This window comes from Notothenia rossii, assembly GCF_949606895.1.
Source record: "Notothenia rossii genome assembly, chromosome: 2".
NCBI classification, from domain to species: Eukaryota; Metazoa; Chordata; class Actinopteri; order Perciformes; family Nototheniidae; genus Notothenia; species Notothenia rossii.
Window position 1 is genome coordinate 81,741,647 of NC_136904.1, and position 21,744 is coordinate 81,763,390.

At 39.7% G+C, this 21,744-nt stretch overlaps 2 protein-coding genes across 3 annotated transcripts in view; one reads left to right on the forward strand and one right to left on the reverse strand.

Annotated features, from left to right (window-relative positions):
• LOC307030181 (ATP-binding cassette sub-family C member 4-like) overlaps positions 1–15,294 on the reverse strand; it is a 34,532-nt gene extending 19,238 nt beyond the window's left edge. The window contains exons 1-20 of the mRNA XM_079666460.1: positions 15,090–15,294; positions 14,152–14,262; positions 13,825–13,945; positions 13,521–13,748; positions 13,340–13,429; positions 13,060–13,223; positions 12,831–12,956; positions 12,413–12,662; positions 12,212–12,319; positions 11,913–12,002; positions 11,145–11,336; positions 10,926–11,020; positions 10,752–10,838; positions 10,539–10,635; positions 9,339–9,563; positions 8,674–8,805; positions 8,480–8,517; positions 8,099–8,193; positions 7,517–7,663; positions 1,662–1,741 (exon numbers count right to left, since the gene is read on the reverse strand). Coding sequence (XP_079522586.1) covers positions 1,662–1,741; positions 7,517–7,663; positions 8,099–8,193; positions 8,480–8,517; positions 8,674–8,805; positions 9,339–9,563; positions 10,539–10,635; positions 10,752–10,838; positions 10,926–11,020; positions 11,145–11,336; positions 11,913–12,002; positions 12,212–12,319; positions 12,413–12,662; positions 12,831–12,956; positions 13,060–13,223; positions 13,340–13,429; positions 13,521–13,748; positions 13,825–13,945; positions 14,152–14,262; positions 15,090–15,163 — 2,550 coding nt within the window. The 5' untranslated portion in view covers positions 15,164–15,294. The remainder of the gene's footprint in view (positions 1–1,661; positions 1,742–7,516; positions 7,664–8,098; positions 8,194–8,479; positions 8,518–8,673; positions 8,806–9,338; positions 9,564–10,538; positions 10,636–10,751; positions 10,839–10,925; positions 11,021–11,144; positions 11,337–11,912; positions 12,003–12,211; positions 12,320–12,412; positions 12,663–12,830; positions 12,957–13,059; positions 13,224–13,339; positions 13,430–13,520; positions 13,749–13,824; positions 13,946–14,151; positions 14,263–15,089) is intronic.
• Positions 15,295–16,835: 1,541 nt separating this feature from the next.
• On the forward strand, positions 16,836–21,544 carry LOC307028944 (claudin-10-like). Of its 2 annotated transcripts, none has more exons than XM_079664355.1 (5): positions 16,836–17,064; positions 20,284–20,445; positions 20,534–20,615; positions 20,697–20,795; positions 20,924–21,544. In XM_079664355.1, exons 1-5 carry the CDS (start codon positions 16,851–16,853, stop codon positions 21,072–21,074), a joined length of 708 nt encoding a protein of 235 aa, XP_079520481.1. In that variant the 5' UTR covers positions 16,836–16,850; the 3' UTR covers positions 21,075–21,544. The 2 variants fall into 2 exon arrangements, with proteins under 2 accessions (XP_079520481.1, XP_079520480.1); XM_079664354.1 differs by lacking the exon at positions 16,836–17,064 and adding an exon at positions 19,369–19,747.
• The last annotated feature ends 200 nt before the right edge of the window (positions 21,545–21,744 follow it).

The following is a 21,744-nucleotide window of genomic DNA, read 5'->3' on the forward strand; positions in this document are numbered from 1 at the left end:
CAAATTACTACTAAATGAGACCTGTGAAAAAAATAGGGCTCTGGGGTGTAACCAGGTTCACCCAGCTAGAGGGAATCCCCTTGTCAGGCGGGTATGGGGGCAGTGCTGAGAGGCTGAAGGCCTTACTCCACCAAAAAGGTGGAGGCTCTGGTGCAAATCCCTGCACAGAAGTGGCCTCTCCCCATAGAGAGATAAACCAGTTAGGGCATTGTTTATGAAGTTTCACTTTATTCCCCCCTGACAACCATTTAAACAATGACTATGGGGAAACGTCCCTCTGCGAATGAGCAACAATAGTCAGGATCAGCAGCTTTTCTGCACGGCTAATACTTTGATAAAAAGAGTGAAAATCGTCCTTCCTGAAAGCATTAAAGACCGCTCCATGAAAGACACCTGCAAACAAGAGCAGAAAGCAAAAGTATTCTGTTGAAAGGATGCCACCTTTGTCCCAAGTCACAATCACTTCCCACTTGCTCACCACAAAAAGACCAGCAGAAACAATCAGAACACCTTCTCTTATTGAAAGTTTGCCCTTAAGTTACTAAAAGCTATTCTTCACTACAACGCGCTACAAAATAGTAATGTCTCTTATATTCCAAGAAAAAGCAGGTAATATCTTATACTGTTCAAGTCATACTTGAAGTACAGTGAGTACACATGTGCCATACAAGTCTGTATTTAGTTATGACATAAGCTACTTTCACTGTTTTCCTTTCAGGAGCTATGCGCCTTCTGCAAACTTATTATTTTACCCCAGCCATTATTCAGCTTATTATCAAAATGAGGGAAACTATAGCAGACAAAAAGCTTTTGTGCATATGATCTTTTGTGCTTTCAGCATTTAAGATGGCTTTTGTCTACTGTGAGATGGGTATCTGCCACAAACATCACTCAGGCATTGTGGAGGGGGGATTCGTTTTCAGCACGCCTTTGTTCTATTCTTTGGCCCTAACCAAAGAGCCACGCCTGCTCCTCTACCTCGAATTGTGCAGCGAACATTCCCGTCTTTGTGGTGCTAGGTGCATGAGCTGGCTCATCTCCGCAGGCTTTCGTGGGAGATGGCTGTCACGGTGGCAGGGTGGCATTTGGTAACCTTACCTGGTTATGCACCAGGGTGGCCCTTGGCTACCAGGCCTGAAGACTGTAGTGCATTACTGTAGGTGAATTGCGCTGAGAGGGGCAAGTCCCACTCTGGATCTTTTCCAACTGACCTGTCCCCCTTTCCCCTCTACCACGCTTCCAGGTCCACTCCTGCGAACACATCGCACGCCTGCTGCTCACACTTCTTCTCTTTGCCACTCAACTCATCATCCTCGTCACCCCCCTCCTCGCATACCCACTGTTTTTCTCCACATCATCCCCATCATCCTGCGGCCTTTATTTCCTCTTTGACACCTTTCTCTCTCCCAATCACTTGCTTACTCCCCAAACACATTCTCTGAAGATGCCGCTTCTGTTGTGTCACACTGTGGGAGCCACGCCCTCAGCCTATGTGCACACTTTTATTAAATCTGTGCAGGCGCTGGGCCGCGCTGGCGGGTAATCCTACAGTAATTGTTTCCAGATTAGGGGACCCGGACCACAAAGCAGGTTTAGCCAGGCATGAAATGGCCTTCCCATGCTGCAGCGCCAGCGACCAAACCTGCCGAGGTGAGACTCACCTGGATAAAGTCCACAAACGTCCATGGGAGCAGAGAGTCCAGGTAACCGATGTCCTTCGAAAACCTGTTGAGGATTCTTCCTGGAAAACAACACAACACAAAAGGTCCAGATTATAAGACATTAGAGTGGATATATGTAAAATAGAATCCCACAATTGAGAGCAGAGTATTCTTTTATTGGTTATAAAGTAGCCTTGGACATCTGAATTATTGGAGAAAAATAAGATAATGTAATGTATTTTGTAGTGTGAGGGGACATTCAAGATATATTACTGTATTGTGCAATTGTATTATGCAGATAGAAATTAGAAAAGAAATCTGCATCAAATGCTAATATTGTTTATCCTTTGGGAATTTCCCTCTGTTATCCACTGATAACAATATTTAGTCAGTTTCAATTTCCTTGTACTCACTTGACTATTGAGCAACTGTTACCAAAGTCCCTTCCAACTTAATAGAAAAGAGCTTATACACAGAGTGTGATATCAGATGAAAAACACAGGCCTATCTAGAGTAAACAATGAATCATTATTTGTATAGCATTTCATAAAGACTGCCCTACTCTTGGCTGAATACACGAGGGAACCTTTTGTTTGGAAACAAAAGGGCAACAGAAGCTGTGTACCTTCCTTTATGTTCTGACTGGCAGTGTCAGTGACGTTAATTGAGTTGCCTCCAATCTGCTCAGGTGTTCATTATTTTGTCTGGTGCTTCGCAGGTGCTGTGGCAGTCCTTTATTGTGACCATTTTAGTAACTCTGCTCCCCTATTCTGATCCCACAGTACATAAGATTACACTCCAGTTGCTTTCCCACAATGTTTACAGCAGGGTCAGTGAAAGTAAATCCCTAGGCTACACTTCCTAAAGGCAGGCAATACAGAAAGGCGTTCTCTATCTCTGTCCCTGAAGGAAGAACTCAGACTCAGAGGCAGACAAGGAGTACCAGAGCAGTGCCTGCAGTGCCACAATAGGAAAAATGGCTACAGGTCAAATAGAAGAAGAATTGGGAGGGATGAAACCCTCTTTAATGGTCACACATGCAGAGCACAGCACACACAGTGAAAGTTGTTCTCTGCACTTAACACATCCTAGTACCAGGAGTCTAGTACTAGGAGCAGTGGGCAGCTATTGTACAGCGCCCAACACCAACAACCAGTAGATATACAGTATTGTGCGTAGTTTAATGTATATTCACTGTCAAAACAACTCCCAAATGGTGTCATAATGTTTGATTCAGCTATAAAGCAACCCATTGTCTCTCTTGGTGTTTAAGCAAACAATATCAGTTTGAAGAGAATATAAATAAAGCAGCACTCGCATACAGTATTTACTGTAAAAATCATGATAAAGTGAAACTATCCCTGCAAGCATGCGGAAGTGTTTATCCATGCTTACAGAATTGGCTATGTAACAGGGTGGGACTTGTTACGGGACCAAGAGAGGAAATAGCTGAGCGGCACATTGGCAGAATGTGGCAGAATGGCACTCTGGAGGCGTGGTGGAGTGAAGCCATGGCACCACTGACCTAAAACTTGCCTCGGAGCCTCCCAGTCAGTCTTATGGAGGTGGGCCCTGTAATCACCTCTCTCCACGGCCATAAGCAGCTTACAGCTTTATCCAAAATGCCGCTCCCGCCTAAAAAACATGCATGCAGACGAGGCCGGGCTCCCCATAACAGCCATTGCATAAACCCAGCCAGAGCATTATTCCCCGCAACAATCCAGCAATGCTCCAAATCAGTACTGATTCAAAGTCAAGTGGCGTAAGCATGTTGTACACTCGGAGGCAGACTAATCTTATTCACAGTGTGAGTGCCCCTTTAGCATACAGACATCCTGAGGGGAGGGTTCATGCAAGGGGGTAGAGCTGCTACAAAAGTAGTGTAGAAGATCGCTGCTTATGTCTGGGAATGGGGGGAGTATTTGTCAAACTGTGTTTGCGGAAGATCCAATAATATTTTATGTAATTTTACTGTCTAAGCCATAGATGACCTAAATTCATGCATATCTGACAAACAATGCCAGCAAGAAGAGGATAGGTTTCTCTGGGTTACATCATACCATGGTTAGAGGGTGTTAAAACAGAAAACATCAGTCAGCTATCAGCTGTTTGACAAGCGGCTCAGTTAACAGAGGGTTTCAGAGGGGATGAAGTAAAGGCCTTCTCCATCCACCGCGGACTATAGAGGGGATACATTACAGTGATGCAGTTACACAAAGACATTCACTGCATGGAAATGCCTATGAGGTAAGATCGGCATGGGACAATGGCTTCAATCACTATGGGTGGTTGTCAACAATATCACCTATTGTGTAGAAAGGGGTATAGACGTTTCAGGATATCAGCAGCATTACTATCAAACAATTTCTCATGGTTTAAGACTCCAGGGGTGATTTGCACCATTTTTTCAGGCTCAGGAAATATCAAGCCCTCCCAACTAAGGTGGCCCCTTAGGTGGAGATATTAGGAAAGCAGGGCCCCCAATCACAGTTAAAGAAGTGGAACAGTGGGGTCCGGCTGGAGCAGGGCGTGTGGCAAATCGCTGTTCCCTGTAAACATCAAGATAAGGGGACGACTCAGAGCTGCTCCATGTGTGGGCCCAGTGCAGTTGGAAGGGCCTTTCAGTCAGGCAAGTGTGATAATGAAGGAATACCGGGGAGGGGGCTGCCAAGGCTGGAGGTGGCACAGCTCACCTGCACTTCCATGAAGGGCCTCGGGGCCTGGGGCAGCCTCCCACCGCCGGCACCTTGCTGCCAATACTAATACATTCTAAATCCATTCTCTTCGCTCACACCGCCAGGCTCCTGCAATCTCCTCTGCTTCCCTTTCATGCAATTAAATAGTGGAAGTGCCGAGCGAGGGGGAGCCCTATCAGCCGTACTGCACACACACACGGCTCCATCTCCACATTCAATTTACACACCTCGATATCATCATCCTCTCTGCAGTACTTCCTCGACTTCGCTCTTAACACTCTTGCATCCAAGACCTGAAATACAGACATTAAAAACATAGCCTCTGTAGACACAATTAGAATCTCACTTCACTGACTACAGAGGATCTAATGTTCCCCTGCATCAACAGCAACTGAGTGACACCTGGCACTGAGGTGGCCCAATATGCCGTGTGTGTGCGTGTGTGTGTGTGTGTGTGTGTGTGTGTGTGTGTGTGTGTGTGTGTGTGTGTGTGTGTGTGTGTGTGTGTGTGTGTGTGTGTGTGTGTGTGTGTGTGTGTGTGTGTGTGTGTGTGTGTGTGTGTGTGTGTGTGTGTGTGTGTGTAGACTGAAACTCCACTCCTTGACTGTGCCGATGAGCTGAAGCCCTGGCCTGCAGTCTCTGAGGGGATTAGCCCACTCAATGACACTAAATTACAGGGATCAACATCAGCTCAACACATCCACCGCTGTCTCTGCTGCTCTAACTGGATCACATTTGGAAGAACAGCTGTACATATTTCAAAAATGTAGAAACATGAATATATTAGATTATATAAATTCACATAGAAGAGCAAAGATCTGTCCGTAGTTTTATCAAACTCATCTGGATGTCTTCCGACCATATATTTCCGTTACAAAATAAAAAGGTTTAATCACAAAACTTGGAAATCAACTATTTCCACACAAAAGATAACACATGATTCAAATGGCGAAGGGGCGTTCAGTGTCTGATACAGAAGAGCTACAATGCCTCTCCATCAATCATAATTCACCACTGCTGTACTCTATTGTTATAAACCACATTCACAGAATAACAAATAAGACCTTTGTGCAGCGACGCTTGAAATGGTAACCTTTCACTCTGTGGACAGTTATCAAACACTGGGCCTGTTCAGCAGCACTGCACCTATCACTTACATATATAAACAGTTGTCAAATCCTTAACAACACATAGGCACACAGCAACAAATGGCTCACACTTATTGCATGAGACAAGTAGTTGTGGAAACAGTTGTGATGGAGAAGTGGTTATTGTGTGAAAGAAGAATAAATGGTTTCGACAGTAGCAGCGCGATAAGAAAGAAAGAAGAGTGAGAGAAAAGTGGCAGAGCTGACAACAGCTTTTTACTGGTCTTTTCTGTTTGGTCGCACTCAAGTAAAGGTGTCAAAAATACAGAGCGAGAGAAGAAATGAAAAACGTAAATCAGTGAAAGTCATTTATATTGTCAAAAAAAATGTCACGGTCATGCTTAATCTACTGTTGACTGGACAAAGGACAAAAGAAACCCCCTCTCTGGGACAGTTGTCTAAATATGCAGTCAGACACACAGTGTTGTTAGCCAGCCTAGAGGCCAAGCTGTAATGACTGGACTGGACATACAATGGTTACTGATAGCCGCACAACAGCAATCAGATAGCACTGTCTGTTAAGCCTCTCTTTTGCTGCACTATTAAACAGATTATTACATTATTCAAAGTGTTTGTTCTCCTCCCGTGCGTAGATTACAAAGCAGGGCACACCCAGATAAGCTGCCAGGTAGTCCAATACCTAACACAACGGCAGCAGTAAAAACAAAAGCCAAAGATTAAGACCTGTGGTGTTTGCTCCAAACACAGCTATGCAAAGGGAAGCTTTGTCGCTGCACCCACTTCTAAAGCGAGAAGAAACCGCAAGCTCTGAACACCCTCAAATCATATTTAGACTTGTGTTAGCAGCTTATTATGACTCATTATACAGAAACAAGTTTCCTTCTTGTTGAGAATTCCCACCCGAGCTGATTGTGTAGTACATGCATGTCACTATGAAGAGATTAGGCTGAGTAATTATCTGCTGACAGGTGAACCATGCTCCAGAAAAATTAAAGTTATCAAAGTGGGCCACTTGACAGTTGACTTTGGATATGAATGACAGATTGTAGTGACAGTACTTCACCTTTTTAAAAATAATGAATACCAAAACATCATAAAGCTAAAATTACAAGAGGAGAAAACGCTCTCAGTTGTATTAATATCTATTTAAAATGGTAGTGAAAAACACGCCAAAAGGAAAACCAGCAGCCTTCCCTGAGTAAAGTCAGGCGAGTTGGAGTGTTTGCTCACTTTCCAAATCTTGTCCATCTGCCTACTCCATTGAGCCAGCAGCTACAGCCTACAAAGCTAATGAAATAAATCGAAGATTTCTGATAATGCGCACAAGACAAATACGTCCGTATTTACACAGCTCTACAGTCCAAACACAACACTGACCAAGATCTTGTGCAAACAGCATTTATTCAATATGATTGTTTGCTTTTTGTTCAAGCTCACAATAAAAAAAGATAACACTCCCTTTAGTCATTTGTAAATACATTACGGCTATATATAAAGTCATATCTCAAGGCTTTTTGACTGAGTTGGCTTCCTGGTTACACAGGCATTACTTCCCAGCAGCGACTTTTGTGTTGCCAGTTTCTTCAGATAGATATTCAAACCTATAAATCCCACTTACAGAACACCATCTATAAGCATGTGTGACTAAATGTACAGCCTTTATATTAATTATAGATAATAATAGTTATACTGATTAATTTTCAGATATGCATTTTATTTATATATAGAAATGACATAAACATTCCAATAATAAGATTAAAATATAAAAGATTTGAATTGTATACAATTTTACATTTAATCTGAAAACTGTTATATTTATATATATCATCCTTTTTATATCTAATAGCAATAACACATTTTGGAGTTGAAGGCCAAGTTAGTGGATATGTGTAAAGTGGATGGAAAGACAAGAAAGTAAGTAACAGTCTGCTCTCTAGTGGTGAGACATTAGAACAATAAGCTCAACCTTAGGCCCCAGAGGATGTTAACGTCTAAAAAGCATCCTTTTATTCCTGTACTACATAAATCAGTATTGATGAGAGTCACTTACCAATTGGATTGATATCAAAAAAGTGTACCGAGGTCCGGAGGATGGCGTTAAACATGCTGTTGTGTAGGGTTTGGGCCGCGCTCACCAACACATTAAAGAAGACCAAGCTGCGAAGGAAGCCGAACACTACTGAAGTGGCTGTTAAACCTGACAAAAGCAAAGAAGAAAAATCCATCAGCACACTAAAATATTTCCCTTGTACCTGTTCCAAGGTCAGCTATGCATTTAAGTTTCCATTATTTTGTATTTTGAATGGCATAAGAAATGACATAGAGAGTTCCACTTAAGTTTTGCCTTCAAATGATGTTCACTTGTGTCTTGAATGCTGAACTGTCCCAGTGAATACAAAGCCTGATAGAGTGAAAAGGCTAGGAATCACAGGGAGACAATCAGAGCAATTCAACAGGAGAGAAGAAGAAAGGCACTGCTATCTCCCTGTACAGCTGAGGCCCATGTACACATACACTGGGCCTTGAAGGCCTTGGTCCACAGCCAAAGAACTGTGGATCTGTTCATTGAATGGCTGGCATATTTAGAGCCTCAACAGTACACAAAAAGCAGTGTGCGCTCAGTGAGCTTCACCTGCGTAAACACCTAGGTACAGGTCAAGGTCCAGCTGCCGGGGGAGGCTGCCATTGAGGGGCTCTGTCACATTGATGTGCTTCTGTTCAGAGGCCCTGCAAGACAGCCACAAAAGAACCAAAAATCCACAAGGACAAATAAACAGAACGAATAAAGAACGCTGCAACAGGAAGGCACTAAACAGAACATTCCTCCTATCCTGAAGCACAAGGTCAGTTCAACAAGTGACAGATAATACCAAGAACAAATGTTTGGTTCAGCCTTCTTCTACCAAATCATCCACCATTTACAGTCTCTGGAAATAGTCAGTCAGCCTTTCAATACATGATATTCTTGCAAGCATATATGTGTTCACAAGGTGTAAAATGAATAATGTCTCACCAGCACGCAAGCCACCAGTCCTGCAGCACAAATGTTATCTAAAAAGCAAACACAAAAAAACATGAAATGAACATTCATCAAGACAATCTATTACAGTATTCTTTTGTCTAAAAATGACTAGATCGATTATATGTTGTATTTTACAAAAAATTCATGGAACACACGCAAAAAATGTATTGAAAGAATTGACTCACATGTGCTAGGACATTGAGTAAAATGAGGATGAAGAGGACCAGAAAGTTAGCGCCTGCCCTGAAATACTTCATATACATACGCAGGCCGATGTTTCCTTCTGAGCGGCTCTCCTCCTCTGTTGGTTGCACTACCTTCAGATAGACACTAGTGTCAGTGAGCAACATTTAAGATCAGGCAGCAGGGAAATGTGAGCTCCTTCTGCCCTCTAGTGGCTGCCAGAACTCACAACAAACCCTTTTCATACATTGAGATTGCTATACACATATGCTTAACAGGTCCCCTATTATACTGTTTTTCATCAATATATTAAAGGTCTCAGATATATACAAAACATGTCTCTGAAGTGTTTGGCTTGAAATACCAAACAGGTGGGACGGTGTTACCTACAGTAGGTTGGCTAATAGTTACACAAGCCAAAACATTGTTATGACATCACAAAGTGGCCAAAAACCTGATCAGCTCATTTTCAGACAGGTTTTTATATAAATGGAGCAGGACAAAAAGTGAGCAAATATTTTTCCCCTAAACTTTCAGAATGTCTTTACACAGTTTTATGTATAAAAGAGATGAAAAAGTGGATTTCGCATAATAGGTGACCTTTAAAGTTTGATGAAGTAAGTAAGAAAATGATGGTCAACTTTAAAGAATGATTCAACACACTTACCACTTGGTTTGGTTCTGGTGCCTTTATCAAAGAGCACCGAGAGGAAGATAAGGAAGACTTAGAGGATATTGAGTTGTCAGAGAGTGTATGGGGGAAGCGGGAGAGAGTCCCAGGGATGGGGGTCTTCCTGTCCTCCTCCTGGTCCTCTTCATCTTTTAGCAAGGAGGTGAAGTCGAGTCCAGAGCCCTGCAACTCACTGTAGGTTCCCCGTGCTACCATCTGACCCTGACAATGATGGAAGAATTAAACATAATTTAGACAAATGTGAGGAACATTTCAGCTACTGCTGGAAGATTTACCCCTGGAAATGAAACTTTTAACTTACAAAACATGTACGTTTTTATCCTAGGTAATTTCAAAACTCTTCTATAAGTCCTCCCACAGACACATCATTTATATATGAAATGTATTTCTAAGTAAGAGAATAATAGTCTTTTCACAAAAACTTGTTGAATGTCCTTCACCGTGTTGAAAGTATTGAAATAACAAGAGTCACAATACATATAGTGTAGGAAACAAATGGAAGTCAAATTAATAATTTAGTTCTGAATATTATATTGTTAACTTATAAAACATCAAGCGTCTAACCTTTGAACACTGCACAGAAAGTATTGTTTCCTTTGATGAATACAATTGTGGTAAAAGCTGCTACCAATTAATCATCAATATCTGTTGTATTTTATTTCAACACTGATTGAGATGATTATGTAGCTTTGAAGGGGTCAGACTGAGAGATCAAATCAAATCCTTTTTTTGTTTTAATAGAAAAACTTGTGAACTACAGAGTGCCTGGCTCCAAACCACAAAGATAGCAACCAAAGAAAGGCATATTCATAAGACATCAGATCCAATCAGTTGATGCCCTATGGGTAACTTAAAACTTGTTAAAGCGACCTTTAATACCTGAGAGGGTACGTGTTTGTTACTTAAAAGATACATTTAGCTTGTGTAGTTACTGAGAAAGTAATTGAGCTGTAAAATGAGGCCGAAGTGATGTTATAATACAGTGACTGTTAACAGAAGTATACACCTTGTCACACATGCGATCACAATCTAAACTATTTGAATAGCACATATGCATGGAGACATACTAAATGCAGATTCAATGCATAATATTTTTTATATTTTATCACCACCTGGTCACCTTTTTAACATGTTATATACAGTATTTTATAAACAAGCACAAACATCAACACAAACCTGCTTTAAGACAACAATCTGGTCCGCAGCCTTCAGATACTGTAGTTGGTGAGTAACCAGTATACGAGGCTTCTTCCTCAAAAGTCCACAAATGCACCTAAAGATATATATATATATATTTTGTGCTGACATACTTCCATAACTTAGACCTGATTAACTGATTTTTAAAGGAGTGATAGACAATAATATTGAGATGTTAATAACAAGACTTACTTTTCAAAGAGGTGCCGTCCCACCTCAGCATCCACAGCACTGAGCGGGTCATCCAGCAGGTAGATATCTGCATCCTGATACACTGCTCTAAAAGTACACACATGTGAAGGTTATTGTCATTATTTATCACTTACACCAAATAAAAATGTACATTGCTGCATTTGTATAGCAAACCTTGCTAAGCTGACCCTTGCCTTCTGTCCTCCACTGAGGTTGGCCCCCCTGTCCCCAACCAGTGCCAAGTCCCCACCTGGCAACAGGTCCAGGTCCTGAACAGGGTGCAAATGCAACCGTTACCAGTCATTCACATTAACAAGAAACTCACTTCCAACTAAACTTTACTAACACCTAGACTACAGAGTGTGAAGATGCAGCAGGGTATGTGATTCTCACTCTCTTGAGGGCGCAGGCTCTCAGGACTCTTTCATACTTCTGGGGGTTGAGCTCTTTCCCAAAAAGAATGTTGCTTCGAATCGTACCAGGTAAAATCCAGGGCTGCTGACAGGTGTATGTAAGATTTCCTCTGACCTTGACCACACCACTCTCCTGACTCAGCTCTCCCAGAACCACACTGAGGAGTGAGGACTGACATGCACAAACACAGAAGAAATAACAGACCACATGTTTATAACTTTTCTAGGTGTTTTCTTGATTGCTTACAGTCTTGATGTTAAGCCAAGCCAATATCCGATTGCCCTAGCTCCGTATTTGCCACACAAAAACAAGAGCGGCTTATTATTCTCGTTTAACTCTCGGTAATAAAGTGAATAAGTATGTATTTTTCAGTTCTTTCAGTTGAGGAAGATAATGTATAGTGAGTGATGCCTGAAAACAATCTAACTATCCAACAGCCTGGCTTTAGATAGAGATGCTTACAATACAATCCTGCAAAAGCTTTCCTTTATGGTAAAAGCATGGTATTTCATTTGTATTTCTTACAAATGTAAACATGTAATGTCTCCATTGTATCAGTATAAGCCAATAGCCCTAGTGAAATTGTTTATGGCATTCGACTGCTGGTAAAAAAGTCAAACCTAGCACTGACTCTATGCTGTACTAATAGTACCACTTTGACCTTTATATAATAAACTATTTCAAATGTACTTGACATGTCACATGTGCAGCATGACTATAAGCCTGAGAGTACAAAATTGACCTGACCTTTCCAGCCCCAACAGGTCCGATTACTGCCACGAGCTGCCCTGGCGCCACTGTGAAAGACACATTCTGTAATGTTGGAGCCTCTAGCATCTGTAAATAAACAGAAATTGTCATGTAATAACTATTCAGACTGCTAATGTCGAATTAAGCCTACTTATACCTCAAAATCACAAGTTTGTCCTCAAGGCTTCACAATCTGCATAGCAACACTCTCTATCCTTACTTGAGGGCTGTAAGGATTGTAGCACATGAGCTATGTACAGATAGAAAGGAGACATGTTGCCCACAATAATTCTCACCTTATCCCAGTAGCATATTAAGTCCTGAATCTTCACATAACAGTCCTTCTTGTCTGAAAAGGGAAGCCCCAGGTGCTGAGGAGCAACTTCATCGAGCAGAAGAAAAGTCTTAGAAGAAGGAAGCACATTCAGAGCTCTAGTTTACATTGACCGTATTCAACACACACTGGGTACAATAAGGTTTTTGTGTGGTGTATTTACCTGAATTCTTTTAATGCTGATTAGAGACTCAGAAACCTTCTCTATAGCAAAAGGAAAGAAGAGCGTGATGGTGAGTCTGACCGCCCCGTAGAGGGAAACAGCCATGAACACTCTGCTGGCAGACAGCTGGTTTCCTGTCAGGACGTAGACGCAGACGGTGATGAAGACGATGATCTTGTTGGCCACAAAGAAAGATGCCATGTTCAGACCACGCAGATAGGAGCTTTTCATGATCTTGGAGATTTCCATTCTGTACAATAACAGGAGTTGTTGTCAGTAAAAGCTGTTTAACAAACATGATGCACATTTGTGTCAGCTAACACAGGCCTTTGACTTTAATGAGCTTATTAAGAGGGTAGGATGTCAGATTCAAATTTATTTTTGATAAAAAGGGAAAGCAGGTTATTTTTGGCTGTACCTTCTGATCTCATCCACCAATGCAGCAAAAGGCTTCTCCCATCCATACATTTTAATAACACGGATACCAGTGATGACTTCATTCATTGTCCGTATTCTGTCATCTGTTAGGACTGCTGTGTCAGCCCTAAAACAACAGACAAACATTGCAGCAACGGCACCAGTGCAACACATGCAGTAAAATGAAAAATTATTTTCTTGATTTGAACTACAGTGTAATAACTACAAACCTGAGACTAGAGAACAACTGTCCGAACATTGTCTGTACAGGCATCAGGATGAAGAAGACAGCCATACCCGCAAGGCATGATGGGCCAATAGCATACATCAACAATAATATCACAGTTACAGCTTGTAGAGGCCCGATCCACAGAAAGTGCAAATATAAGGTTACCTGTAAGAAAAATATGAAAAGCAAATGATTGGGGTAAGGTATGTATTTTTGAATGGGTTACTGGATATTAAATATGAATACAAAAATATAAACATAGCATGCTTTCAGATAATTACCTCATCAAATTTGTTGACATCATTGGATAAGAGGTTAACAATTTGTCCTGTGGTAGTTTTGGCAAATGCTTTGCTGTTAAGACAAAGAGCCTTTGCAAAACAAAGTTGTTAATTGATGTATATGAACCAAAGGAATACGACAGACGATGACATTATACATTAGTGTCACATAATGACTGACCTTCCGATAGATCATGTGGCACATGGCCACACGAATCTTCATGCCCACTCGCTGGACATGGTAGAAATAGAGATGATGAAGAACAGACAGACTGATACAGGACAAGGAGATGCCCGCAGCGGATCTGTAGGCCTCATGGACCGCAGCTGTGTTGTCGGTGCGGTCTTCTCTCTCAAAGTACTCAATTATGTTCCCAAGTAGCAACGGCTGAATGACTTTGATAACTTCCTGATAGAAAATTAGATTAAGGAGAGAAACATAAGTCTTAAAACTGTATTGTTTCTGTAGATGTGTGTAACTGTACCTCTATAAAGATGTAAATTCCAATGAGTGCGTATGATCTCCAGTAGCACTGTACAAGAACATTTTCAAGTCTGGGTGGGCGCAGATCTTTTGCCGCCTGTTGAACCTCTCTGTTCCAGTACCTGTGAAATGTAAAAGGTGTTAAACCCAAATCAGTGTATATAGTACGAGACTAGAATGTATGTTTAGTACATGCAGAAATAGATCACTGTGGCATCGGACTCCAAGAATCTAAACCTAACCATCGTATTAGCTACTTTGTACTTTGGAAAATGTACAGTAAATATGTATTTGAACGTAATTAACTAAACTCTACTCAACATCTTACCCTTGCAGCTCCTCCCCGAGTGTTTCTGATGCGTCTTCTGGGAGAACGTTATACATGTCATCTTCCTCCAACTTCCTCTTGTACCCAGTTCTGAACAAGGGGTTAAGCCAACTAGAGAGAAAGTCAATGAAAGCATGCTCAGAAGTTAAAATATAATATGGAAATTATTGTTCAAAGAATCTATAGACACCTAGATTTAGCCTTATTAAAAAAACATGAAAATAAAAGTACTGTTTTTTACCAGAACATATAAATGTATTGCTACTGTACCTTATGTAAGTAGTATGTTTGTATGAAAGGTGTAAGAAAATATTAACACCTGGGTATCACAATATTATGTTTTGCAATACTGAATACATTCTCAAAAACAGTGTATGGATTTTTGAATTGTTTAAATAAAGATATTGGTGGAAGAAAGTGGTTTATTTGTATGGCGGGTGTTACACTAAGGGGGTGTAATACTAGAGAGCAGATGTTAAAAATAATTCAAGTGCAATCCATGTTTTTCTTTATTAATAACGTTTTTTGCAAACTTACAAAACTTGCTTACCACTAATTACTACTAATAACAAATGTTATTATATAATATTTACTGTTTCTCATTTTCATTTTTTGTAATCAATGCTAGTAAAAGCTACTTTTTACTTTACTATTGAAACATATTCACCCACTTTGTATGTGTCATGCTACTTTAGAAGTACTCCACAGACCTGCCTGTTGTCATTTAAGTGTATAGGAATAAACAGGTACCTAAAGCCTGAGCTCTTTCCTGTGTGTGGGAGGGAACAGTGAGGTTATGTTTTCGCATGGACTGATGATGAGCTACCTGCTATCACATCCAGTGGACAGTCCTTTGAGTTGCCACACACAGTCACACAGGAGAGCTCTCCATTCAATTAATGTCAAACACGGCAGTCCCTGAAGGCCGCTTCTCTTACCAGAAGAAAATCTTGGAGAGAAGATTAGCTGAAGCCAACGGATTATCCTTCTCCTCCTTCCGCACTTGTTCCATGCCCCCCACCAGTAAAAGCGACCTGAGGACTTTATCTTCAGGCTATGTGGCGGGGGGATATCGACAGAAACTCAGAGGAGGTCAACCCTGAGAGAACAGATGCTGTGAACTCCAATGTCTGACAATGTCATCCCCTCAGACATCCAGGACAGGATTACTAAAGGACACAAAAACTGGTTTGGAAGTCAGGTGAGCGGGGCACCGTTTAGCCCCGCCCACCGCCTCAGGATTGGCTCACTGAAGTCTCCATCACTTCTCAAAGTCCTTAATGAAATCTTGTCCTTTCTTACCCAGTCATTATGTACACAAAAGTACTACAAATAAAGTGAAATGTCATCCGAAATTAATCAGAAGTAGAAGTTCTCATGCATGAATTATACTGATAGTGTGTATATGATTTTTGATGTATTGTTGTTATACTAGATTATTTCATTGAATTGTTTTTATTACATTTGTAAGCGTTTTAGTTTATTTTAAAACTCACCTGTATTTAGTATTTAAATGTTAGCCGGTTTCGTTAGAGATCATTTCAACTACTCTATGTTATTGATATTAAGTAATTTTTTTTAAATAATAAGGGGAAAGTTTACCAGTCTAGTAGTGAGGTTATTTAAATATTTTCAATAACTTGGTTCAAGGATTTCCCAGAAAAAAGTGTGAGAATCTTTGAATCAAGAATCAAGGAGAAAATAAATGTATTCTTCAAACAGTTTTGAAGAAAATAAGACTTTAATGACTCAGTAACATGCAATCACTTCTTCTTCTTCTTCTCGTTCTTCTTCTTCTTCTTCTTCTTCTTCTTCTTCTTCTTCTTCTTCTTCTTCTTCTTCTTCTTCTTCTTCTTCTTCTTCTTCTTCTTCTTCTTCTTCTTCTTCTTCTTCTTCTTCTTCTTCTTCTTCTTCTTTGTGCTTTACAGATATATGTGTATATAAAATGTTGACTGATAGTAGTCTCAGGATATACATATTTATTTTTCAAGGAAGGTAGGCCTAGAAAACTGACATAGGTAGAGAGTTATTTTTCACAACCTTGTGTCTAAATGAAGATTTTTGACATTAAAGGTCCTAAGAACAATTTCTGTCGAATTTACTGAATTAGAAATGTTTACCAATAAACTTTTGATCTTAATTTTTTCTCAAATATGAACCTACTCCTACTGTCTTAGTTTCACGCAATATTTATTTATTGAGGTCGACGACACAATTGAACTGATTTTGTTCTCCTCTCTCTTTTTACTAGTGGCTTTATTTTTCTTATTCTATTTTTGGTTAAAAAACAATGCTCTCATGAGTGACAACAACATATGTTTACATATAAGCTGACAATCATTAGTCTACTGCTTGAATCCTATTGTATGTAGAAATAGATGAACCAGTAAATGGACTTTGTCACATTTCTTCTCCTTTTGAGGATTAATGATTACTCCTTTATTTTTGTTATGTTAATATGGTACTTGACCTTATTTGTAGAAACACTGCTTGCCAACATTTAATGAATAACTGACAGCTCATTTTTCCTTCAGATTGTGTCCATCCCTCGCCACTAGAGACACGGTCAAGATGTCCTGTTTGTTAATGATCTCAATGAAACACATGTCCACAGTGTAATTTGCCTGCCTGGGGCCATTTTATTTCTTCTCATTTTCCTGAATCTGCTAAAAGACTTTAAACATATCGTAAAGCTCCAAATGTCAAGCTTGCAGATCATGGCTCTTCTCAGCGGCATGGCCGGGCTGGGGGCCACTATCGCTGCCACGGTGTCCAACGAATGGAGGGCCACTAGCCGAGCATCCTCAGTCATCACAGCGACCTGGGTGCTCCAGGGTCTCTGGAACAACTGTGCTGGAAATGCCATTGGAGCGCTGCACTGCAGACCGCATCATACTATTTTCAAGCTGGAAGGTAAGGGTCCGAGTTTCATGGTGTCCACATATTGGTCTTTTCTCACTCGGGTGCAGGGGATATACTGTACCGTGGAAGGTTTTTATGAAATGTTCCTTATGCCTAATGACACAATGTACACTAGATATTCTTGGCTACAGGAACAAATGTATCACCTTTGTTTCAGAGGCAAATATGTGCTATATCAAGAACCATTCATTTGTTGGCAACATTTATTCAGAATTTAGACCCAGTGTAAATTAATCTAATAAGTAAACTTTCATCAAAAACATAATTTTTAAGTGGTTGTTATTAAGTATCTCTCGTGGAGGATGGCTCTGAAAGCTTTTTCTTTCAATTTATTAGGGAAATAATCAGATTATCTCTGTAATCGAAAAATGAAACAATTGTTCATCTTGAGTCTCAGATTGTGTCGCTGGTCACAGATATCTGTTAAAAAATGTAAAAGACAAAAACAAGTTATACCTGTTTCCATAATGAAATGATCAACATATTTTACTGGTGATTGTTTATATAATCACAATCTACTATTTTTTTTCCTTCAAATTTAGGATTAGAAAAAACTAAATTCAAGCTGAAAAAGAGTTCCAGATTATGGCTCAGGTCTTAACTGCAGCAAATGTTTAACCCTTTTTTGGACATTTCAATCTGGGAGTGTCTGTGTCACAGTTTACACTCACAGACCTGTTGTTGCCAATAACGGACCAGTCAGGAAGGAAATAATTGTCAGACTGCTTTCCATTCAAACAATTCACTTACTTTGTGCATCCTTTAATTTATTTGTAATGTTGTTTATTCACATACTTGACACTTGATGCGTGATAATGAAGGCATTTAGTTATGTTTGTCCATAATTAGACATTCCTTGATATGCACAACGAGTTACTCTTTTTGCTAGTTTGTTAGGGAGTTGTATTAGTTTAATGCTTAGCTAGTTATATCGTTTTATATAACTTATAGTTTTAACCCATTTTCTGTTCTTTTCTTTTCTGGTATTTCTTTCAATAAGCTGAAAATATTCAAATCCCCTGTCTTTAAAACTTAATTTTAAGATAACATATGCTTCATATAAATGTCTCTTTACAATCATTTAATCCAGGAAGATGTTGTTTTACGGCATACCTTAAAAAATAAACAACTATTACAGATTGTTGTGTGCTTACAGTAACATGATATGAATAATAAAACATGTATATTAAGCAACCAGTCATGCCAACATTATCTGAGTTTTTCAATTGTAACTGTATTGTAATATTATATTTTCACTGTACTATGTATTCTTTTATTGACCTGTACTTAAATCATGTTTTATAATTGTTTGTGTGATAGAGATTATGCTTTGTTGATTGTTATGTACCTGCCCGAGGACTGCAGATGGAAATGAGCTAGTAGCTATAATCTGTCATAATTCATATGATGTTTTTTCTGAGATTAATATATTTGTATGCATGGTCCTTGTTGAAATACATACATTATAATAATATGGTCTAATGCCACCAGAAGGGGCTCCTTTTCAAATTAGAAAAAGGCTTTTTGCTTAATTTCCCTCTTGTTTGCTTCTTATCTGTAAAGCATATATTTTTAATTTAGCCTTTTCTCCATTGATTAAGACATGTCTCTGTAATGTAACAGAAAGCTTGTTTCATCCAAATGCTGGGACACCGTAGTGAGTGACATGCTGTTAATAAGTTATCTAAATCCTGTGTCTATTTTAGGTTTTTCAGGAAGTGACTGCTCGCTTGTTGAGTATTAATCGTAGGTGGCAGAGCAAGGTTAAAGGTCAAAGGGTCAAATTCACTGTACTGTAACCCATCGCAAATGTTTGATCTGTATCTTTGGTTTCTTGAAACTGTTTTTTATTTAATCCCCACAATAATCAAAAATATGTGAAGATTCAGATGCACATTTTGAATGCCAGATATAATCAACAAATATCATGTGTTATTATTATTTTAAGCACGATAATGCATAAATAATAAGTTTAACTTTTGCAACTTTAAGTATACCTTAATGCTAGTACTTCTGTACATGTATACTTTTGAAAATATATATTTACTTGTAAGACAGTTATTCTACACAGCGGTATTGCTACTACACCTAAGTAAAAGATCACACAGAGCAAACAATGAATACATTTTAAAAGTCATTTCTGACGATGTCACAATACTTTCTACATCCAGAACATTCAGTCCCCATCATCTATGAGAGCGAGTCACAGTCACGTGCACTGGAGGAAAATAGACCATTGGTCACTTGTCGATGTTTAAGGCCAAACTCCTCCCACAGAATATAACAGTCCACAACACATTAATTATCAATCACAGCCGATTCATGGAACTTACTGGTGCAGAGTTTAGCTACATTGTTAACAAGCTTTACTAGCAAGGGAACCATTAATCAATTGAAGGTCTCACTAACCTAATTGGCCGTCACACAGCAGAGTGGAAGAGTCCTCTCTGCAGAAAGAGCAGCATGTTTCAGGAGATATTGGCCTATATTTTAAGCACTTCGGGCTGGGTGCTGGTCTCGTCCACCTTACCGACGGACTACTGGAAGGTTTCTTCACTTGATGGAACAGTTATCACCACAGCTACCTACTGGTCGAATCTCTGGAAGACCTGCGTCACCGATTCAACTGGAGTCTCCAACTGCAAAGACTTTGCCTCGATGCTGGCACTGGATGGTCGGCCATTTTTCCCTTTCTTATTTGATTCTTAGTTTTACTTTTCTGGTCAATCAGGTTGAAGTTTATTTTCTGATTTCTGTGCCATATAAGTGTTCAAACTCAGTTCCTACTTGTTGAAATTCATTGCCACTCGGGACTAATAGATACCCTAAGGCTTATTATTCAAGGAACAACTCATTTACCTTCAAATATGTCAATGTTTAGCCCCGTTCGTGAGGCTTGAAAGCTATAAAGGTGATTTACTAGGAACCTCAGGTGGTTTCTTCCACAGCTGACTGGTTTTAGGGGTTAACTTCCAAGGTAATCTTCGCCTCACATCTGAATGGGACATTTTATACCAGAAGAGTAACCGCAAAGTGTCTGAAAACAATCACTGTAGGGATACTTGACAAATAGTTTTCCTTGCTTTATGTGTATATTGATCACAAGTTCAATAACCCATTGACCTTTCAGTGGGCCGTTGTGAAAGTAGAGGACATGCAAAACCAAAGAACACTTTGCACAGATTTGACCTTCATTTGATCCATTTTCAGGCTACATCCAAGCTTGCAGAGGACTGATGATTTCAGCCATTTGTTTGGGATTTTTTGGTTCCACATTTGCTCTTGTTGGAATGAAATGCACCAAAATCGGAGGAACCGACAAAAACAAAGCCAGGATTGCCTGCTTTGCAGGTGTAAATTTCCTTTTAAGTGGTAAGTGTGGGCAAATGTACTATGGAATATCTGTATCTTTTTCCTTTTGGATGTAGTTACATTCCCTTTTCTTTCTTGTTCTTTTTAGGCATCTGCTCACTTTCATCTTGCTCCCTTTATGCTCACCGGATTACATCGGAGTTTTTTGACCCAATGTTTGTTGCACAGAAGTAAGAACTGTCTGACACCCAGTGACTGTTTTATTGTAACTTAAACACTTATGATCATTAAGCATCAGTGTTTGTCTGCAGGTATGAACTTGGAGCCGCTCTCTTCATTGGCTGGTCCGGTTCTATCCTCTGTATCCTCGGGGGCACCATGCTCTGTTTCTCCATCGCAAGTTCAAAGAGGTTTGTTTTGGTAACACCAACTGTTATTAATAATGTTAACATTATACAGTATATATGTATTATTCAATTTAGTTGAGCCATGTAGGTGTTTGAGTTATGTAGATTAATCTGTTTCTGTCTCTTCACAGCCGCAGTCAGGCAAACTATATCTACAAAGGTACTGCTTCTCATATCTCCTCCTTCCCGAGAGGGCAGGCAAAGCCTGTGACCCAGAGGCCACCCCCAGACTACAGCAACTCCTCCAGGATGCAGCACTTTGATAAGAATGTTTATGTGTGAGGGATGTGAATATAAAACACTTGAAGTTGAAGCCACCAATGAGTCTTAAAATATGTAATCTATACTATGTAAAAGATACAGCATACTATGAAACATGGTGGTTTCTGTCTAATAGCACACAAATGTACTGAGATTAATCTGTAGCTCATTAGGAATTACATTTAAATATTTAAGTGTTTCTTCCAGGGGTCAGTAGTTCATAGTAGTATGATACAGTTTACTCTCTGATGTTGAAAAATTGCATATTCTTTTTTTTTTAATGTATTTGGCAATAAAGTGTGTTTTAAGACATTTATTTTGCTGGTTGTATCTTTAACGTTTAGTTAATCTGTTAATATTTATAAAGTGTTTAAAACACAGATTTTCCTGCGACTAGGATTGTAATGCTCCAAGCTAACATGAAGAAGGTCGCGAAAGGACAGCATCATGGTATTTTCTGATTGAAATGTGTATCAATTTTATATAAAAGTGTGTGAGTAAGAATAAAAGATACATTTGAATTTCAGCAGACTGAAGAGGGCAGCAGTGTTGTACTTTGTGTTACCTTCTCTTAGAAGATTCTTGAAAATAACACTTTGGACACAAAAATATGTGTGTCTTAGAAACAAAGTGGGCTTTTCTAACTACTGTAAATACAAATTAAATGTACCTGTACCATTCATTGCTGGAT

Coding starts and splice junctions, on each gene's coding strand:
- LOC307028944 (XM_079664355.1), top strand. CDS start 16,851: ATGTCAAGCTTGCAGATCATGGCTCTTCTCAGCGGCATGGCCGGGCTG. Junction 17,065..20,283: donor TACTATTTTCAAGCTGGAAG/GTAAGGGTCCGA, acceptor ATCCATTTTCAG/GCTACATCCAAGCTTGCAGA. Junction 20,796..20,923: donor TCCATCGCAAGTTCAAAGAG/GTTTGTTTTGGT, acceptor GTCTCTTCACAG/CCGCAGTCAGGCAAACTATA.